Source organism: Saccopteryx leptura, chromosome 2 (assembly GCF_036850995.1).
Source record: "Saccopteryx leptura isolate mSacLep1 chromosome 2, mSacLep1_pri_phased_curated, whole genome shotgun sequence".
NCBI lineage: Eukaryota > Metazoa > Chordata > Mammalia > Chiroptera > Emballonuridae > Saccopteryx > Saccopteryx leptura.
The window spans coordinates 300390001-300412249 of NC_089504.1; the positions used below are offsets into that span (position 1 = coordinate 300390001).

A 22249-nucleotide genomic window follows, 5' to 3' on the forward strand; every position below is an offset into this window, starting at 1 on the left:
GCAGGACACTATGCAAAAGGGATAGCACCAGTAACAAGGTGAATGGGGGTAGTGGAGGGAAGGAAGTTGTATCTGAGAATAAATATTTTCAATATCAAGAGCAAGGAAACAACATGGATCCAACATGGATTATTCTTAAATCAGATGAAGTGGCTCCTAATGATCACTAACTCTTATTTCTAAATGATCATAAATCATGCTGTTAATAAAATGTTTCTGGAATCAACAAAACTTCTTTGATATGTTCAATATGCCCCCAAAGGAAAACGGCCTGAGAGATGGTTGAAGTAGTTTAGTTTAAATCAATCCAACTATACATACTTTGCCAAGTAGGTGGGACATAAAAGTGAGACTAAGAGACATTGATAAGAGTGTGGTGGTTACGGGGGGAGGGAGGAGAGGGAGAGGGAAAGGGGGAGGGGGAGGGGCACAAAGAAAACTAGATAGAAGGTGACAGAGGATAATCTGACTTTGGGTGATGGGTATGCAACATAATCGAACGACAAGATAACCTGGATATGTTATCTTTGAATATATGTATTTTGATTTATTGATGTCGCCCCATTAAAAAAATGAAATTATTAAAAAAAAAAGAAGGTCATCATAGTGTATAGTTATAGATGCAGATATATACATATAGAAAGGGAAGGAATAAAAAAGAAAACCATAAAGGTAAAATATTAACAATTGGAGAGTTGTATTCAGAGTAGATTCATTGATTGCAGCAAATATACCTGTCAGATGTGGAATGTTGACAGTGGAGGGAGCTGTATGTGTCTAGGAGGACATGGAAATTTTTTCCACTCACCACTCAGTCTTGCTGTGAATCTATAACTGCTTTAAAAAATAAAGTCTATTTTAAAAGTCACAATCATTTAAAAATAAGTTAATCAAAATAGGTGTTTAGTTCAGGATAAAGAGAGATACAAGAAGACAGACTCTTGGTATCCTTAATTTTAAACATATACAAAAATGGGTTTACTCACAAGACAAAGGAAGATAGCATTATAAAAATAAAATATTTAAGAAGACACCTAAGATTGTTGCTACAATGATATTTTCTTTTTGAGCAAAAAATAAAAATTTAATCAATATTCTTTGACAAATAATTTTCAAAGCTTATGGGGTTTTTTTTCCTAACCACTGTTTTAAATTAAAAATACACAAAATGTATAAATAGATTATTCTACAAATACTCAGAGGAAGAATTATCCTGAATACTATATTAAATGTTCCTACATTTTTGTGTTCTTTAATATAGTTTAAATCACTAAATTATATATTTTGCCTATAGTATGTTTAAATTATTTTATAGTGAATCATGATAATACACTAAAAGATTAAGTATGTAACTTGTGGTTTTCTCTTTTTTAAAATTATTTTTTATTTTGAAATTAAATTTAATGGAGTAACATTGATCAATAACAGTACATAAGTTTCAGGTGGACATCTCAGCCTTGGCTGGTTGGCTCAGTGGTAGAGCGTGGCCCAGTGTGTGGATGTCCTGGGTTTTATTCCCAGTCAGGGCACACAAAAGAAGCATCTATCTGTTTCTCCACCCCTCTCCTTCTTACTTCTCTCTTTCTTTCTCTTTCCTCTCTCTCTGTCTCTTTCCCCTTCCTGCAGCTATGGTTTGATTGGAGTGAGTTGGTCCCAGGCACTGAGAATGGCTCTATGGCCTCTGCCTCAGGCCCTAAGAAGAGCTTGGTTGCTGAGCAACAAAGTAACTCCCCAGATGGGCAGATTATTGCCCCGTAGTGGGCTTGCTGGGTGATCGTAATCGGGGGCACATGCGAGAGACTGTCTCTGCCTCTCCTCTTCTTATTGAATAATAAAAAAAAAAGTTTTTAGGAGAATATCTCTATAGCATTAGAACTGTTGGTTGTGTATTGTGCCCACCCCAGATAACCATTTCACTTTTGTCTGTGTCCATGAATCTCAGTTTTATATCCCACGTATGTGTGAAATCATATAGTTCTTAGCTTTTTCCAATTTACTTATTTCACTTAGTATAATGTTCTCAGGTTCCATTCATGTTGTAAATGGCAATAAATCATCATTTCTTATGGCTGAGGAGTATTTCATTGTATACTGTATATTTATATGGTTTTCTCTTAAACATAATTGTCTCTCCTTCAGAGGGACTCAGGATGCCATATCACACTCAGCTCTGGGCTTATCAGTGAGAGTCCTCCTGCCTATTTCATGTCTGATATCATGAAAAGGCCATCTAGCTAAACTCCCAAGAAACAGATACAAAACTCAGGCAGGTTCTACCTGCTTTTTAGGTAGAAAGTTACATTAGGATGAATCTAAACAAAAGGTTTGACTCTTGCAGGACATAAAATTGCTCTACAGTCTTTTCAGAAATTTCACTACCATAATACTGAGTATATGCCATTGTGTCAATCACGTGTGAACAAAATTTGAAATGTACAAAACACATGATAAATTTATCTTCACAACCTAAAATGCTTGGTTTCAAGTAAAATGAGATCCACTTTTGACAAATACCTTATAATCACAGAAACCAATTTTACTTCTAAAGAAATAATGATTACATTCTTGGTCTGTAAATATTGAATTGATTCAGCCAAATGACTTCTGCTCAAATATATTTGTCAATGATAATAGATAAAAGTGAGCAATAGTATATATGAGCAAAACAGGAACAACTTATTACTATTGTACTATAAGAAGTAGATATTTTATGTGCCCCTTAATTCCATGTTTATTCAGTGACCACCAGTGGTGGGATTCAGATGGTTTACACTGGCTCAGCAGAACCAATACCTAATTTTTTGTTGAATTCAATGAACCAGTTGTTAAAATGACACTCATAATCAGTTCTCTCTAAGGTGAGTACCCGGGCAGCCATCCAATGTGGAAATTGCAAATACAACATTCCTTACTCTTTTTTAACATTCATCTTCACCTGTAGTAATGTTCATTCTGTCCATAGGTGAAAAATATTGCAAGTGAGCATGCCAATCAAGAAACAATATGGAAATATCTTAAATAACAGTTTTATTGCTTTTTTTCAGGTATTATTTTGTATTATTTCATTAATATTTTAAAACTCTTATAACATAATCTAGTTTGGTATACTTTTTTATTGTTCTTATTTAAGCATAAAATGCATGAAATAATAAACTACCTTTCACTATATTGTTTTATTCTATACTTAAAATTGTTATTAAGGCAGAGAACCAGCTGTTAAACTGTTTGAATCCCACCAATGATGACCATACAATATTCTGTAGTTCCAAGCCATACACACTGAAGAGAAAATGTCCTCCCTCCTCCACCTACCTCTCTTTATTCACATTAGGGACACTTCAGAAATAATTTGCAGAATAGGAAACTTACGTGAGACTATGGACATTTCACCACCACAGATGATTAGCCCTGATATCAGACAATTCCCAGACCCACCAAAGTATGATGGTCAAGCTTAGCAAATAAAAATACAGGATATCCAGTTAAATTTAATCTTTAGATAAACAATAAATTTTTAAAACAATATGTCCCGAATCCTACTTGGAGTGGCAAGATGAAGATGGAGTAGGTGGACATTTCAACTTCCACCTCCCAGAACCAAAGTGGATTACAACTTAATTTTAAAAAGAATCATCTGGAAAAACCAACTTTGGGCATAACAAAGAGGAATCTATAACCAAAATTCAAATCAATTAAGAAGCCACACTGAGACTGGTAGGAAAGGCAGAAATGTGGAGAGGGCTGCCCAGCTCTTGAGAGTGAGTGGCAGCCCAGAGGGACTCGTGTGGTGTGAGGGGAGTTTCCCAGAGAGGGGAGGATCCAGGGCCCCAGGACCGAAGTCCGAACCTGCAGCCCCAGAGCGTAAAATAGGTGTATGGACAATATTTAGCTGCACAACAAGCCAGGATACTTTTTGCAAGAAAGAAACAGATTTCTCAAACCCAGGATTTGTCTTAAAGGGACCACACAAAAAACTACTTTCACAACCACTCACCAGGAGCTCCAGGGGACAGGGAGAGCTGAGAGGATCAGAATAGCAGGAAGAGAGTACACTTTAGGAGGAACAGGGAGAAATACTTTAAGAGACAGCCACTGTAACCCCTTGGCTGAGTCAGTCCCCAAATATAAAGTGAATATTTTTCCTGGAACCAGCAATACCAGCAAAGGGAAGCAGGTCACCAGCCAAAGAGAAGCTCCCCTGCTGCAGTCAGAACAAAGAATTGTTTAGAAGCAGGTAGCCATCAGAGATACAGTATTGAGTGCTGAGGTCTGAGCTGCATCACCACCCCCACACTGCTGAGTGCTCACAGAGGGCAGGCAGCACTAAGATGGGGGAGTATGGTCCCATTGGTGGGGGTGGAAGCTGGGAACAGGCCGCAGCTGTGGCTCGGGCGCAAGTGCAGTCCAGCCTTTGGGGGCAGAAGCCAGGGGCTGGCCGTGGCTGCGAATGGAGTGCACAGAAAGTAGTCTGACCCATGGCTGCAGACATGGTGCGTGAGAGCCGTCCAAATGCAGTCCTGCCTGCGGGGGCAAGGCAGAAACCAGGGAATGGGCTGAGGCTTGTGGCTTGCAGCTGGGCACGTGAGTGCAGCCCTGCTTGCAGGGCAAGGCTTGCGGCCCCAGGGTGCGAGCACTATCCTGCCCGCGGGGGCGGGGCGAAGGCCAGGGGCTGGCCAAGGTTGGCAGTCTGGACGTGTTAGTGCAGTCCCAGCTGTGGGGGCCAGGCAGAGGCCAGGTGCTGGTCAGGGCTTGCAACCCAAAAGCATGAATGCAGTCCTGCCCACAGGGGTGGAGCAGAGGCCGGGGCCTGGCCAGGACATCCAGCCCAGGCATGCAAGCTCAGTTCCACATGCAAGAGTGGTGCGGAAGCAAAGGGCAGGCCAATGCTTGCAGCCCAAAAATACAAATGTAGTCCTGCCTGCAGAGGTGAGGCAGAAGCCACAGCTTCTGCAGTGGCAGGCTGGCAACAGAAACACCCGTGCCCGAATGCCCAAGGCAACAGCATAAGGGGTGGCAAGCCTGCAGACATATCACACCTAGGGAACACAGAAGCCACACCCATTGGTCTCCAGTGGCCACACCCTTCTTATAGACAGACAAAATGGGAAGGCAGAGAAATGCAACCCAAATGACTCAACAAAAGAAATTCCCAGAAAAAGAACCAAATTACAAAATGCAGAGTTTAAAATAATGATTGTTAGGATGCTCAAAGATCTTAAAGCAACAAAAGATGGACATAATGGGCACCTAAATAAAGAGATAGCAAGTATCAAAAAGGACACTGAAATAATAAAAAAGAACCAGTCAGAATGACAAATACAATATCAGAAATGAAGACCACACTAGAAGGAATTAAAAGGAGAATGGATGTAGCTGAGGATCAAATCAGTGCTTTAGAGGACAAGATAAATGAAAGCAAGGAAGCAGAGCAGCAACAAGAAAAGAGGCTCAAAAAGTCTGAGGGAAAAAACTCTAAGAGAGCTCTGTGACAACATGAAGAGAAACAACATCCACATCATAGGGTTCCTGAAAGGGAAGAGAAAGATCAAGAAATAGAGAATCTGATTGAAGAAATTATAGCTGAAAACTTCCCTAAATTGATGAAGGAAAAAGTCACACAGGTTCAAGAAGCACAGAGAGTCCCATTAAGGATGAACCAAAGAGGCCTACTCCAAGACACATCATAATTAAAATATAAAAAATAAGAGATAAAAAAAGAATACTAAAAGCTGTAAAAGAAAAGCAGTCAATTACCTACAGAGGAGCCCCCATAAGGATGACATCTGACTTCTCAACAGAAACATTAGAAGCCATCAGGGAATGGCAAGAAATATTCAAAGTAGTGCAAAACAAGAGCCTGCAACCAAGACTTCTCTATCCAGTAAGGCTATCATTTAAAATTGAAGGGAAATAAAAAGCTGCCCAGACAAAAAAAACTCAAGGAATTCATTACAACCAAACCAATGCTACAAGATATGTTAAGAAGCCTGCTGTAAACAGAACAAAGGGGGTAAAAATCTAGTAAAAGAGGAATGTAGATTTAAAGAATAAAATGGCAATAAACAACTGAATATCAATAATAACCTTAAAAGCAAATGCATTAAATGCTCCAATCAAACGACATAGGGTAGCTGTGTGGATAAGAAAACAGGACCTATCAATATGCTGTCTACAAGATACCCACCTCAAAACCAAAGATACACAGACTGAAAGTAAAAAGATGGAAAATAATATTTAATGCAAATGGAAATTTTAAAAAATGGGGTAGCTATACTTATATATGACAAAATCGACTTTAAAACAAAGGCTATAGTAAGAGATAAAGAAGGTCACTACATAACGATAAAGGGAACAATCCAACAGGAAGATATAACCATTAAACATATGTAAGCACCTAATACAGGAGCACCTAAATACATAGAGAAGATTTTGATGGACATAAAGGGCGAGATCAACAGCAATCCTCTAATAGTAGGGGATTTTAATACCCCACTAACATCACTGGATAGATTCTCAAGAAAGAAAATTAACAAAGAAACAGCAGATTTAAAGGACATACTAGATCAACCGGATTTAATAGATATCTTCAGAACCTTTCACCCTAAAGCAGCAGAATATACATTCTTTTCAAGTGCTCATGGTACTTTCTCTAGGAGAGACCACATGTTAAGACACAAAAGGAGTCTCAATAAATTTAAGAAGATTGAAATCATATCAAGCATCTTCTTGGATCATAATGGCATGAAACTAAAAATCAACTACAAGAGAAAAACTGAGAAATACTCAAACACTTGGAAACTAAACAGCATGTTATTAAATAATGTATGGGTTAACAATGAGATCAAGGAAGAAAAAAAATTTCCTTGAAACAAATGAAAATGAACATACAACAGCTCAAAATTTATGGGACACAGCAAAAGCAGCCCTGAGAGGAAAGTTCATAGCATTACAGGCATACCTTAAAAAGCTAGAAAAAGCTCAAATAAACAATTTAACCCTACATCCAAAAGAATTAGAAAAATAACAGCAAGTAAAACCCAGAGGAAGTAGAAGGAAGGAAATAATAAAGATCAGAGTGGAAATAAATGACATAGAGGCTAAAAAAACAATACAGAGGGTCAATAAAACCAAGCGCTGGTTCTTTGTAAAGATAAACAAGTTAGATGAACCTTTAACTGGACTCACCAAGAAGAAAAGAGAGAGTACTCAAATAAATAAAATTAGAAACGAGAGAGAAGTAACAACTGACACAGCAGAAATACAATGGACTGCAAGAAAATACTATGAATAACTGTATAGCAAAAAATTAAACAATGTAGGTGAAATGGACAAATTCCTTGAAACATATAATCTTTCAAAAATCAATATAGAAGAATCAGAAAAACTAAACAGACCGATTTCATCAAATGAGATTGAAACAGTTATCAAAAAACTCCCAACAAACAGCCTGACCAGGCAGTGGCGCATTGGATAGAGCATTGACCTGGGATGTGGAGGACCCAGGTTCAAGACCCCGAGGTTGCCAGCTTGAGCGTGGGCTCATCTGGTTAGAGCAAAGCTCACCAGCTTGTACTAAAGGTCGCTGGTTTGAGCAAGGGGTTACTTGGTCTGCTGTAGCCCCACGGTCAAGGCACATATGAGAAAACAATCAATGATAAACTAAGGTGTTGCAACGAAAAAATTAATGATTGATGCTTCTCATCTCTCTCTGTTCCTGTCAGTCTGTCCCTATCTATCTCTCTCTCTGTCTCTGAAAAACAACAACAACAAAAAAAACTCCCAACAAACAAAAGCCCTGGACCAGATGGCTTCACAGGTGAATTTTATCAAATATTCAAAGAACTCCTATCCTTCTCAAGCTCTTTCAAAAAATTTAAGAGGAGGGAAGACTTCCAAAAACCTTTTATGAGGCAAGCATAATACTGATTGCAAAACCAGGCAAAGACATTCCAAAGAAAGAAAACTATAAACCAGGGGTCGGGAACCTATGGCTCGTGAGACAGATGTGGCTCTTTTGATGGCTGCATCTGGCTCGCAGACAAATCTTTAATAAAAAAAATAATAACGTTAAATATATAAAACATTCTCATGTATTACAATTTATTCAATTCCTACCACTCATGTTCATGGTTGCGGGTGGCTGGAGCCAAACACAACTGTCCCCCGAGACAACACCAAATTTTTATTGGATAATGCATAATGTACACGGGTTGTTGTATGGCTCTCATGGAATTACATTTTAAAATATGTGGCGTTCATGGCTCTCTTAGCCAAAAAGTTTCCCGACCCCTGCTATAAACTAATAGCCTTGATGAACTTAGATGCTAAGATTCTCAACAAAATACTAGCAAATTGGATCTAGCAATACATGAAAAAAAATCATACAACATGATCAGGTGGGATTTATTCGGGGAAGACAAGGCTGGTACAGTATTTGCAAATCAATAAATGTGATTCAACACATAAACAAAAGGAAGGATAAAAACCACACTATAATATCAATAGATGCAGAAAAAGTATTTGATAAAATCCAGCAACCATTTATGATCAAAACTCTCAGCAAAGTGGGGATACAGTGATCACACCTCAACATGATAAAGGCCATCTATGACAAATCCAAAGCCAACATCATAACCAATGGGCAAAAATTAAAAGAAATTCTCTTAAATTCAGGAACAAGGCAGGGGTGCCCCCTTTCACCACTCTTATTCAGCACAATTCTGGAAGTCTTAGCCACAGCAATGAGACAAGAAGAAATAAAAGGCATCCAAATTGGAAAAGAAGTAAAACTATCATTATTTGCTGATAATATGATACTGTACATAGAAAACCCTAAAGTCTCAGTCAAAAAACTACTGGGCCTGATAAATGAATTCAGCAATGTGACAGGTTATTTAATCAATATTCAGAAATCAGTGGCATTTTTATACACCAACAATGAACTGTCTGAAAGAGAAATTAGGAAAACAATTCCCTTCACTATTGCACAAAAAAAAATAAAGTACCTCCAAGTAAATTTAACCAAAGAGATTAAAGACTTGTAGTTGGAAATTATAAAATATTGATAAATGAAATCAAAGAAGATACAAACAAGTGGAAGCACATACTGTGTTCATGGATAGGAAGAATAAACATGATTAAAATGTCTATATTACCCAAACAATCTATAAATTCAATGCAATTCCTATTAAAATACCAATGACAATACTTCAAATATATAGGACAAATATTCCAAAAATTTATATGGAACCAAAAAAGAACATGAATAGCTTTAGCAATCTTAAAAAAGAAGAATAAAGTTGGTGGTATCACACTTCCTGATATCAAGTTATACTACAAGGCCATCATACTCAAAACAGCTTGGTACTAGCATAGGAACAGGTATACAGATCAATGGAACAGAACAGAGAACCCAGAAATAAACCCACACCTTTATAGACAATTGATATTTGACAAAGGACGTATGAGCATACAATAGAGTAAACACAGTCTCTTTAACAAATGGTGTTCGGAAAATTGGACAGCTACCTGCACAAAAATGAAACTAAACCACCAATTTACATCATTCACAAAGATAAACTCAAAATGGATAAAAGACTTAAATGTAAGCCATGAAACCGTGGAAGAAAGCCACGTTTCATCGTGGAAGAAAACATAGGCAATAAACTCTCCAATATCTCTCATAGCAATATTTTTGCTGATTTACTTCACAGGCAAGTAAAATAAAGGACAGGATGAACAAATGTGGCTATATGAAACTAAAAAGCTTTTGCACAGCAAAAGACAACATGAACAAAATAAAAAGACAACCCACACAATGGGAGAATATATACACCAATATGTCACATAAAGGTTAATAACCAAAATTTATAAAGAACTTGTAAAACTCAACACTAGGAAGATAAACAATCCAATCAAAAAATGGGCAAATAAATGAATAAATACTTCTCCAAAGAGGACATACAGATAGCCAATAGGCATATGAAAAAATGTTCAACATCATTAATCATTAGAGAAATGCAAATTAAAACCACAATGAGATACCACCTCACACCTGTCAGAATGACGTTCATTAACAAAACAACACATAACAAGTGCTGGTGAGGATGTGGAGAAAAAGGAACCCTCCTGCACTGCTGGTGGGAATGCAGACTGGTGCAGCCACTGTAGAAAACAGTATGGAGATTCCTCAAAAATTAAAAATGGAACTACCCTTAGACCCAGCTATTCCACTTTTAAGAATATATCCTATGAATATCAAATCACTGATTCAAAAAAAGAAATGCACCCCCATGTTTATGGCAACATTGTTTACAATAGCCAAGATCTGGAAACAGCCCATGTGTCCATCAGTGGATGAGTGATTAAAAAGCAGTGGTACATATACACAATCAAATACTACGCGGCCGTGAGGAAGAAGGAAATCTTACATTTTGCAACAACATGGATGGACCTGGAAACTATTATAAGTGAAATAAGCCAGGCAGAGAAAGAAAAATATCATATGACCTCACTCATTTGAGGAATCCAATGAACAATGTGAACTGAGGAGTGAAATAGAGACAGAGGCGGGATCAAATGGACCAGAAGGAAAGCGGTCGGACGGAAAGGGGATGAGAGGATGGGATCAGAGAAGGGAAAGAGATTGGTGAAATTATATACACATAACACAGCATTATAGAGAGCAGGACAGCAAATCTTGGAGGGAAGGGTGGAGGGCATTGGGGGGAGAGAGCAAAGGTGGGGCGCCAAGAGGAACATAGTGGTGGGGGGAGATACATTCAGTGGGACACTTGAATCTATGTAAACACAATAAATTAAAATCATAAATAAAATTTTTTTTAAAAAAGAAAAACCAAAAACAATATGTCCTGCCCTGGCCACTTGGCTCAGCAGTAGAGTGTTGACATGGGGATGTCCCGGGTTTGATTTTCAGTCAGGGCACAAAGGAGAAGTGATCATTGTTTCTCTACCCCTCCCCTTCTCTCTCTCTCTATCTCTTTCTCTCTCTCTAACCCTCCCATAACCATGGCTCACTGGTTCGAGCAAATTTGGCTCCAGGCTCTGAGGTTGGCTCCATGGCCTCATCTCAGGTGCTAAAATAGTACGGTTGCCAAGCGATGCAGCAGCAGCCCCAGATGAGCAGAGCATTGCCCTGGTAGAGGGTTTGCCAGGTAGATCCTGGTCAGAGCACATGCGGGAATCTCTTTGCTTCCCTGCCTCTCACTTAAAAAAAAAAAAGTCCCAAATGTTGTCTGGAAGTGCAGTAAAAATTAATGTGTAAATAAGAATTATTCATACTAAAAATCTATTTCTTAAGTTTGTTAATTAACTTTAGTGCATCGTCGTGCACTAAAATTATTTTTCTCTAAAAATTTGTTATTGCTTATCTGAAATTCAGATTTAACTAGACACACCATATTTTACCTGGCAATCCTCATCAAATAAAAACATTTTGTAGTAGCAATGCCTTTATCTACTTTTAGGCAGTGAGTTACTTTACCATAGTGATGGAGCATGTCATATTTGAGTGGTCAGCCCCTAAAACAATCCATGATTTATAATGTACACACAATAGAAATGTGTCGGGTAAAAAACAAAAATAATATAAAGGATGAATTTTACAGAACTCATACAGGTAGTTAGATGAATTGATGAATGGATAGATGGAAGGATAAAGATATTTACCCTATAGCTTTATTTTGTTGGCATAGCTCAGGGGTCGGGAACCTTTTTGGCTGAGAGAGCCATGAACACCACATAATTTTAAAATGTAATTCCATGAGAGCCATACAATGACCCGTGTACATTACACATTATCCAATAAAAAATCTGGTGTTGTCCCGGAGGATAGCTGTGATTGGCTCCAGCCACCTGCGACCATGAACATGAGCAGTAGGAAATGGATGGATTGTAATACATGAGAATGTTTTATATTTTTAACATTATTTTTTTTATTAAAGATTTGTCTGTGAGCCAGATGCAGCCATCAAAAGAGCCACATCTGGCTTCCCGACCCCTGGCATAGCTCAACAACATGATTATTACCGGTACTGGCAAAGAGTTCGAGCCCCACCAGGGTTACGTCTTTGGCAGCTGGTATGAGCAACAGCACAGCTGTGGTTCTCCTTTGGCTACAGCTGTGGCTGTGTAGTAAATGGAAATGAACTAACCTTCATCTCGTGAGTAAGACCTCCAGATACCCACCAAAACTTCGGCTACAGTTGAGTTAACCACAGCTCTGGCTGAAAAGCAAGATGGAGACCCACGAGAGGATCCAAAGCTTCATTTCAATGTTTAGAAATTAAAGAGTTTACGGTAAAAATAAAAAAACTCAATGACTCTCTCCTCAGTTGCCATTAGCAGCCTCTGGATACATTTCACTTTAAAATTCAAGATAATAACTACCAAACAAGCAAGATGTTAATTGAGCTACCCAGATATCATATTAGTTGTGTCCTGTGTTGTTTTTATTTTAAAAAAAAAAGTCTCCTCCCATGAATGTACTGAACTCTGCATGTAAATACAAGTCTCCAGGATTTATGTGTGATTGACATATAGGGCATAACATAAATAAACTACCAGCACATATACACATATAATATTAGAGATTATAAAATATATGTCTAGAATATATACAAAAGATATAAGTATATATAGATACTATATACAAAAATAGTATAAATATAAATATTAGAAATTTATATCTATCAATTCATTTATATATATATATATATATATATATATATATATATATATATATATATTTGTGACAGAGACAGACAGGAAGGGCGAGAGATGAGAAACCAATTCTTCATTGCAGCATCTTAGTAGTTCATTGATTGCTTTCTCATATGTGCCATGACCAGGGCTGCAGCAGAGCAGAGTGACCCCCTTGCTCAAGCCAGCAACCTTGGGCTCAAGCTGGTGAGACTTGCTCAAACCAGATGAGCCCACACTCAAGCCGGCGACCTCGGGGTTTCAAACCTGGGTCCTCTGCGTTCCAGATTGACACTATATCCACTATGCCACCACCTGGTCAGGCTCAATTCATCTATATATGGGTAAATACATAGATAGAGAGATTCAGACTCTAATGTGGTTTCATAGGCTTATAACTTTAAATCACAATAACTAATAAATATTAATCAGGCAACACATCTCAGAAATGACCATGATCGCATAAAATTGTGAAACGTGAGATACAATAGGCTACTGATGTTTCTGCCATTCTGGTGCCTTCTCTTCTCCAACACCTGAGTTGTAGCAATGATCTCTTTTTTAAGGACCTGAACCACCTGAACCTCCCACTCCATCATCCTCGACAGGACCATCAGGGGCACATTGGCTGGTTCTCCGAGTCAGCTTTCCACCACTGTCACTCCGTCACACAGAATTGGTTGCCATTCTGCTCCCCATACGAACCTCAGTAGCAACTTGACAACTCCCTAGAGGTGGCTCCTGTGCCTTCCTAGAAGAATGACAATAATTTTCACTGAGAAGTGAATTAGCAGAGACCACAGGAGCCACCTGTCCTTTTTAACAGGGTAACTTTGGTTTCAACAGTGCCATTGTTTGTTTTATTTATTTTTATTTTATTTTTATTTATTTATTTATTTATTTTGCATTTTTCTGAAGTTGGAAATGGGGAGGCAGTCAGACAGACTCCCACATGTGCCCGACCGGGATCCACCCGGCATGCCCACCAGGGGGCTGCTCTGCCCATCTGGGGCGTCGCTCTGCTGCAATCAGAGCCATTCTAGCGCCTGAGGCAGAGGCCACAGAGCCATCCTCAGCGCCTGGGCAAACTTTTTACTCCAATGAAGCCTTGGCTGCGGGAAGGGAAGAGAGAGACAGAGAGGAAGGAGAGGGGGAGGGGTGGAGAAGCAGACGGGTGCTTCTCCTGTGTGCCCTGGCCGGGAATCGAACCCGGGACTCCTGCACGCCAGGCCGACGCTCTGCCACTGAGCCAACCGGCCAGGGCCTAACAGTGCCATTGTTTGTTGATCTAACTCAAGAGTGACTAATGATGTGACTTTCAGGCCAAGTGAGAGAAGAGTTAGCGGGATTGCTGTTATTGTTGGATTGTTCTGGCAGGCTAGTCAGATAGACTTGATAATTGAGACCTTAAGGAATGCTATACATGCCTCTGAGCAAAACTATCTTCTAAACAGTCCTTGGAAGTTCCCTGTGTGATCCTGTCTTGTGTAGTGTTTCATGTGTAAGCACCTCTGCTAAGGAATCAATGCTTCCCATAGCTACTCCACTTAATATGCTCAGATTGAATTCACGCTGTTTTTATAGCACCTGGCTCTGTTTCTTTCATTCTTGTCCCACACTTTTTTTTTTCCTTAAGTGAGAAGCGGGGAGGCAAAGAGACAGACTCCCACATCCACCCCACTAGGATCCACCCAGGAAGCCCTCCATGGGGTGATGTTCTGTTCATCTGGGGCCATCAGTCCATTGCTCAGCAACAGAGTTGTTTTAGCACCTTAGGCCAACTTGCTCTGAGCCATGGCTGCAGGAGGGGGAGAGAGAGAGAGAGAAAAGGAGGAAGGGTGGAGAAGCAGGTGGTCACTTCTCCTGTGTGCCCTGACCAGGAATCAAACCCAGGACTTCCACACGCTGGGCTGATGCTCTACCACTGAGTCAGCTGGCCAGGGCTGTCTCCACACCTTTTGACATGATCTTTTTCCTGCTAGTCCTTCTCACTTAACAACAGTTCTTTAGGAAACCTCCTCTGCCAGCTCCTCGACTACTGTCCCTGACTTCTCAGTACATTTCTAGTTTATATGCACATTTGCAGGGACGGCAAAAATTGTCTTCCTCAGTGGAAATGGGGCAAATAGCCCCCATTCTAATTCTTCTCAAAGTGACAGAATTGCAGTTTTATTCATGGGAAGAATAAGATCAAGAGTTAATTTTTTCACCATTTATCTCAGCTATAACTTATTCCACACTGTTGCTCATGTCCATGAGTTTTTTCTTTTGTCCCTTTTTGCTCTGCTCCTCCACCTTCCTTCCCCAGCCTCCCCCCACAGCAGTCAGCCTGTATGTATGAGTCTGTCGCTATTTTGCTTATCATTTCATTGTGTTCATTAGATTCCAAATATGAGTACTTGTCTTTCTCTGTCTGGCTTATTTCACATTTAAAAAAAAGTCAACTTAATACTTGTATGTATTCCTGAATAACCACTCTAGATGGATTTGAAATTTATTACACAATTACAATAAATTCCCGCAACAATAGCAAATTGATTCAGGGGCTCTGTATGTTTAACCTGGGGTTCAGCAGATGCAGAAATTAGTGAGGACAGCTGGCAATACTCGAAATCAGGACTCAATTTTGTATGCAATAACTTCCTTTAAAAATTCAAAACGGAAACACTATTTTTGAGACAAGAGCAGGACACAGGAGCACACACTATAGATAACCTACATAAAATGGTTGCTAAGAATACAGGAGATAAATCCAGAACCTGAAATTCTGTGTCTCAGAGTGGACTTCTCAAAAGCTCCAAATTCGGTCTCATATCAGTAGGGAAAAACATGTCTTATAGTTAAAAGCTATAAAAATGAAAATCTTTGAGAAGTCATAAATTTTCAGGGGGTTGCATTATCTTTTCATATAGGCTTCAAATTAATTAAACAAACATTTAAGGAACACCTACTGGCTACCCCTGTCTCTGTGTGTTTGGAGCAGTTATTATTATAAACAAGGCAAATCCCTGCCAGCAAGGCGCTCACAGTCTAGATATGGAGACCCCACAGACACATGCCCCTGGCGTACAGAGGTTTTTTTCCAGCTTTGTTACATTTCTTTTGTTTATCCTTCAGTCAAGCAATTAAAAACTCTGCCCCTGCGACCCTTTGCAGAATTGAAAGTTCCTCTGAGCTGCTGTGCACAGCAGGACAGTTTGGTTGGAGTTTGGGGAAGAGCAAGTCTGACTCGGTCACACAACCGGGGCCGGAGGTCATTTGCGGTCAGCTGTCCTAGAGGAAACGGGTCTGGAACTCCTTTGGTGATTTGGAAAATGGGAAGAGGGCACCCAATTTACCCTGCCACTTTCTGATTGGATCCACTTAATATCTCAGGGAGGACAATAAAATGAAAAACATTTCCAAGAGCGAACCCCAAAGGTCAATTTCTGGCTGTGCAGGACAGTGGGGTTCTGGCGTTCTCTCTTCCGAAGAGATGATGGGAGTCTTCATGAAGAGACCTTTCCTCCGTGGAGACCCTAAACCCCAGCGGGTTCCACTAACTCCAGGACCGGGAAGCCACTGGCAGGGGCCGCTGGAGGGGTGTCGCCATGTGAAGGGCTACAGTGGGGACCCTGAACGACAGCTGTGTCCCTCCACCCCCGTCCCCGCGCGCGACCCCGGCCAGCCGCACGCTCCCACGCGGCACCCCCACCCTTGTCCCCGTCCCCGCCCCTGTCCCCGTCCCCGCCCCCGTCGTGCAGCCGCGCGCCCAGCCCAGCCGAGCGCGCACCCGACACCCAGGCGCCGCTGCGCTCCGAGCGCCCAGACCGCGGTCCCCGCAGCGGCGAAGGAGACGGACCGGCCGGCCGCCCGCCGACATGCGCCTCGGCTAGTGGCTCCGATTCCCACGACCACCACCACGCGTCCTTTTCTCTCTCTCTCTCTCTCTCTCTCTCTCACTTTCTCTTTCACACACACACTATCACGTCGATCTATACACTGGAGGAGAAACGTTTCCTTTGCGCCCCCTCCCTCTGCACCCGAGAAGCTGAGCAGCCGCGTGGCGAGGACCCCCGAACCGTCTGGAAATGCTCATCCTAACGCGCTTCGTCGCTTGCGTTCAGCTCATCTGTGTTTGCCGCCTGGGTGAGTGATGAGACCTCGGTGGGGTTTCCTCGCGGGATCGTTTGGGACACAGGTGGGGGGGGGGATTCAGAGCATTAGGTACTTGCTAAAAGGGACGGGATCCCACCGGGTCGGCGGCGGCACTCGAGTGTCAGCAGCAGCGTGGGAGAATGCGCCCCCTCCCCACCTCGCACCTCCGCCACCTTCCGTCTGCCCGCGGGGATCCGTGCTGCCACCCGCGCAGGAGAGAGATTGGGCAGCCACCGTCCCTGTCCTCACAGCTCCGATCTCTGGCAAAGTGTGCAGAGAGCCTGTTCGGTATACATAAGAAGATAAAACCAGAAATACCACCATGGTGGGGGGGGGGGGGAGCTACAGACTACGTCTCGTTTTTGCTGTTAAAGTACTGCAACGGGTATTACGGCCTTGAATGAAATATACACGTGTCTAATGCGAATGACACACACTCACATACATGTACACGCTCACTAGCACAACGCCCGAAAGGTAGTAGCAGGAACAAGCACTGACTTGACTTTTCAGTGTTTTTTAGTACTTTTAATTTAGTCACATTCAAGTCTGGACAGTTACTTTAAAAAAGTTTCAATCAAAATTTCTGTCAACGTTCTGCCACCGGTGCCAACATCAGAGCAGAGCTGCAGGTTGGTATATTTTATTCATGGATTTCACCCACCACCTTCCAGGGTACGCGTTTAGTACTGAAATTGCATTCAGATACAGCTAGTTAGAATATTTACCTGGCGTGCAGGTTCAAGTGTTCTGATCATTTGCCAGAAGAATTGTAAGATAGGGTTTTTGCATTTTATTAAAGAAATCTCTCTCTCTTTCTCTTTTTTTTTTTTTTTTTTTTTTTTTCTTTAGGAAGATTAGCTATTAGGATCAAACATAACAGTTTCGGAAACATTCACCTTAAAGTTTGAAAATGTACCTCCCCTAATAAATACACATACTCTTTTCAGTTAGAGGATACCAGGGTTGTTGTTTTTAATTTTTAGATTGTCTATAATAAAGTTGATATTAACTCACATTTTCATCCAATAGATGGTGCTGCTCTTGGCACAGTAACCTTTGCAAAAAGAAATCATTTCCATATTTTAACTAATTAGAATTGCATTGCAAGCAGAGTGATAATTGCCTGTAGCCCCCCCAGACACATTGACGACATAATTTAAATTCCAAAAGCTTTATTGAAGCACTCAAGGCAAATGGGGTGTGCACACTGACATTTAAGACTTGCAGGAGATTTTGGTCCCTGGTTTCTCTAAAATCACAGTCGATTCTGGAGAGAAGAAGACGTTTGTTAAAGCGTCGTGGTCGTCAGATACACACCTGCTGAATTTCCATTTCCATTGTAGATCTGTTTTAACAGCAAAGCCAGGTAGCTCCCCTTGGTACTTAGATTATTATTTTAAGTAAATCACACCATAATGTGGAAATAAATCAGAAAATACTGCTTTGTATGCCTTCCAAACCGCATGCCCTGAGTCCATTGTGATTTTTTTAATGAGGTATAATTCACATGGCATATAATTCATCTTTTTAAAGTCCAATTCAGTAGTTTGGGGGTTTTTCACAAAGTTGTGCAACCATCACCACTATGTAATTACAGAGCTTTAAGCTATCCCCTAAAGAAACTCTGTTAGCAGTCTTTCCTCATTCTCTTAACCCCCCCCCCCCCCAGTCCTGGAGACCTCTAATCTACTTTTATTTTTCCTATGGATTTGCCTGTTCTGAGCAATTCATATAAACAGTCATACAATACATGGCCTTGGGTGTCTGGCTTTGTCCACTTAGCGTAATGTACTCAGGACTCACGGATTCCATGTTGTAGCCAGTATCAGTGTCTCATTCCTTTCTTGTGGCTGAATGATATTCCATTCCAATGTGCCACATTTTGCAAATTCTCAATAAAGCATTATTTATAGCTGGTTGATTTTGGTTACTTCGATTTTAGTGTATTGGACATTTTCTTTAAGGTTTTGATGATGTAAAATTTAACTGTCAAGGATTAAATTAATTATTAAGAGTATCACAAGTTTAAATGATATTAGAACTCAAACTGTGGGTCCTTCCTTCCTTCCTTCCTTCCTCCCTCCCTCCCTCCCTCCTTCCCTCCCTCCCTTTCTCCCTTCCTCCCTCCCTGTCTTCCTTCCTTCCTTCCTTCCTTCCACTGGCAGGTGACTACTTTTTTATCTCTTTCCCATTTTAACAAAGTTGGCCTTTTACAGTGTTGTCTACAGGCTGACAACCTTGAGGGCCTTGGCAACCTCAAATGGGATGCATATCTTGATCATAGGGAAGCACATTTAGATAAATTGAGGCATATTATTTACAAATGAAAGATTCAGCCTCCACTTCAATGATCTTTCCCTCGACATCTACTCTGGTATTGCCTGATGTGTTTGTTACTCATCTTCAGTGTCCCTGGAGCCCATGAGAGTCCCAGAACATATAATCAGTGCTCAGCAGAGGTCTGCCTACTGAGACTTTCTGTGCAGGGTGACAGCACCAGGACAGTGGAGTGTTAGGTTGCCAGTCTTATTATTATCTGTAACAATTTGTAGAATTCACAAAAGTGTTCATTGTTAGCAATTAGGAATATCTTAATGACCTTAATCACTTAGTGTCCAGAATGTCCTATTTTGAATAAACATATAGACCAATTGTTTCTTCCAAATAACTTCAAAACAAAAAATTTTAATTAGATTATTTAGACTGAAGCAAATTCTTTTTGAATTATTACTAGGGAATAAAGAGGAACATTATAAGGGTTTTTGGGGAGTGGGGCCAGGGATTGTTAAATACATTGTGAGTTCATCTACTTGGACTATTCTATCAAGATTGGCTTGTGGACTCAGCTGTTTTGACAACTAGCTATATTACAGTTCTTCAACAGTAGTGTGCAACAGAGTCACCAGAAAAACTCATAAAACCCAGATTTTAGGGCCTTCCAGAAGTTTCTGATTGAGTAGCTCTGGGGCGGGGCCTGAGAAACTCCAAATTCAACAAATTTCCAGGATATGCTAATGTTGTGGTCCAGGTCCATGCTACCACAGCTACCAAGCTAGTTTGACATTTACGTATTAGCAGAGTACCTGGCTTATTAACAAATATTTACTGTTGATTTCTAATTCCTGACTTAATATATTTTTAAAAAATCACACAAGCAACACAGCCTTTAATGTTATATAGCTGATAGAGATTCTTAACAAGAGAAGCAAGAATTAAAAATGACTCCAAGATAATTCCCTAAGTGAATTTGGGCCTTCTCTAAAGTAATCGAGAGGTTTCCTGTTAAGTGGAGAGCTGATGTGATGACTGTACGACTCTAATTATTATTTAATCATGACCCACTGAACAGGTAGTGGGGAAACCTGCAGTGGCGTTACTGTAACGAGGCTTAACTGTGAGTCATAGAGGAGAGGGAGCTGTTTCAAGAGCTTTGAAGGACTAGTTTCTTTCAACTAATGAAAAAATCGGATCTTTGAATTCAGTGAGTTATAGCACTGCAAGGTACACAAAATTCAAATGTTTAAATACTATTGTTAAATATGCAGTGAATCAGATTCTGAACTTTTAAGTTATGTCTTACTGCTTTTGGGGCCACATTAACTACAAATTATACCCAATTCTTCTGCAAGAATTAATTGCTTAGTTTATTCCCAATATGGAATCGGTGGAAACCCAGTATGCTGTGAGTCTCAGTTTGGTCTATTGACCCTCCAAAAACAAATTGTAACCAAAAATAGAAAATATTTATGCTTTCCCCCCCTTCCCCCCAAATAATAACCAGTTTTCATTTAGAAAATTAATTACTTTGACTTACAGAGTAGCATTTTTTAAAATTTCACCTCTCCTTTTTATGTAGACTCTGCTGGCTCCACTCAGGGAAATTTGCCAGGATAAACTATTTCATTGATAAATTTATTATGCTCTCATGTCTGCACTAGAGATTTGGGGATTTGCTTCAATTTTGACGTTGTGGGAATTTTGCTTCTGGCAAAAATGTTCAATTTGTCTTTTTGTGGGGTTTTTTTTCTGGCTGGGTGCTGACCCAGTGCTGAACATCGTTTCTCTATTTTTTTTTTCCATTTCATTCTCCCCAAGCCCCTTTGAAGTAGATGGCTTCATTTTATACATTTTACAGCAGAGGAAACTAAGGTACAGAGAAGTCAACTGACTCATCTGTCTCAGTTTATACGTTCCTGGGACTCCTCTCTCTCCATTCCCAAGAGGTCGCCTTGCTACTGGAATTGACTGGCTGGCTTCATGTGAAATGTGACTCTGCAGTTCCCATTCCCTGTTGCTTTCTGTGGATCTCCATTCATGAGACTTCTATGTCCGCCCATATTACTCACTTTTCAAAAAAGTAAAGCATGTAACAACCATTGTGATTCAGATATAGAACATTCCCAAACATATTATTTTAACTGCTCTTTGTTGCATGCTTGCTAAGTGCTGACATATAGTAAGCACTAGTAATTGAGCAGTGCATACACATGGAGTCCTGATGCTCATGATGTCCACAGCCCAGCCAGTCTGACTCAATCCCCACATTGGAAACCTTCTTTAAGTCTCCCTTTTAAAACACTTTGTTTAGAACTAGTTGAGAATAACAGTCTTTCCAAAATCTCTCTCTTTTTTAAAAAATTAAATTTAATGGAGTGACTGATCAATAAGAGTACATAGGTTTCAGGTGAACATCTCTATATCATTGTTGATTGCATTGTGCGCCCATCACCCAAAGTCAAATCATTCTCCATCACCATGACAAATATCTCTTAGTGTGTTAAATGCCTTAACTTTCAAATATTTTAGTATGTTTCCCACTTCGTAGTGAAAGCCAGTGGTGAAAGTCAGAGCCGGTTTAAGGAAAACATGCATATGCCTCCATTGTCTTTAACTTTTAATGCCTTATTGGAAGGTATCCTTGACAACAACTTCAGGTCACAGAAAGGAAACTAGTTTTTATCTGTGTTTGTAATCGTCCAGAGACATATATAACATACTGTGTAGGCATTAAGGGAAAAATTGTTTTATCACATTCACAATCCTAAAGCACTTATATTTTAGAACTTACTGTCCAATACCATAACCACTAAGTATATGAGGCTATTTAAATTTATTAAAATAAATTAATTCAGTTCCTCAGTCATCTTTCAAGTGCTCAGTAACCACAGGTGGCTGGTGGTTACCACATGGAGCAATTCAGATATAGAGCATACTGATCACTGCAGTAAGTCTTTTGAACAGTGCTGTTCAGAGTCCAAAAAAACTGATAAAGTATTGCTAGTACCTTCTGATAGTATTGATTGATAGTACTGTTGAATACTTGTGATCTCAGCGAGAAAAACTTCACAAGTCATTAAAATTATTTAAAATGTTGATGTATGTGGGTTAG

General features: G+C 40.1%; 1 protein-coding gene across 4 annotated transcripts in view; it reads left to right on the top strand.

The window, feature by feature from the left end:
- Positions 1–16517: 16517 nt before the first annotated feature.
- Positions 16518–22249, top strand: part of PTPRZ1 (protein tyrosine phosphatase receptor type Z1) — a 187240-nt gene continuing 181508 nt past the window's right edge. For all 4 annotated transcript variants that reach the window (XM_066362561.1, XM_066362563.1, XM_066362564.1 and 1 more), the window contains exon 1: positions 16518–16848. In XM_066362561.1, coding sequence (XP_066218658.1) covers positions 16791–16848 — 58 coding nt within the window. In that variant the 5' untranslated portion in view covers positions 16518–16790. The remainder of the gene's footprint in view (positions 16849–22249) is intronic.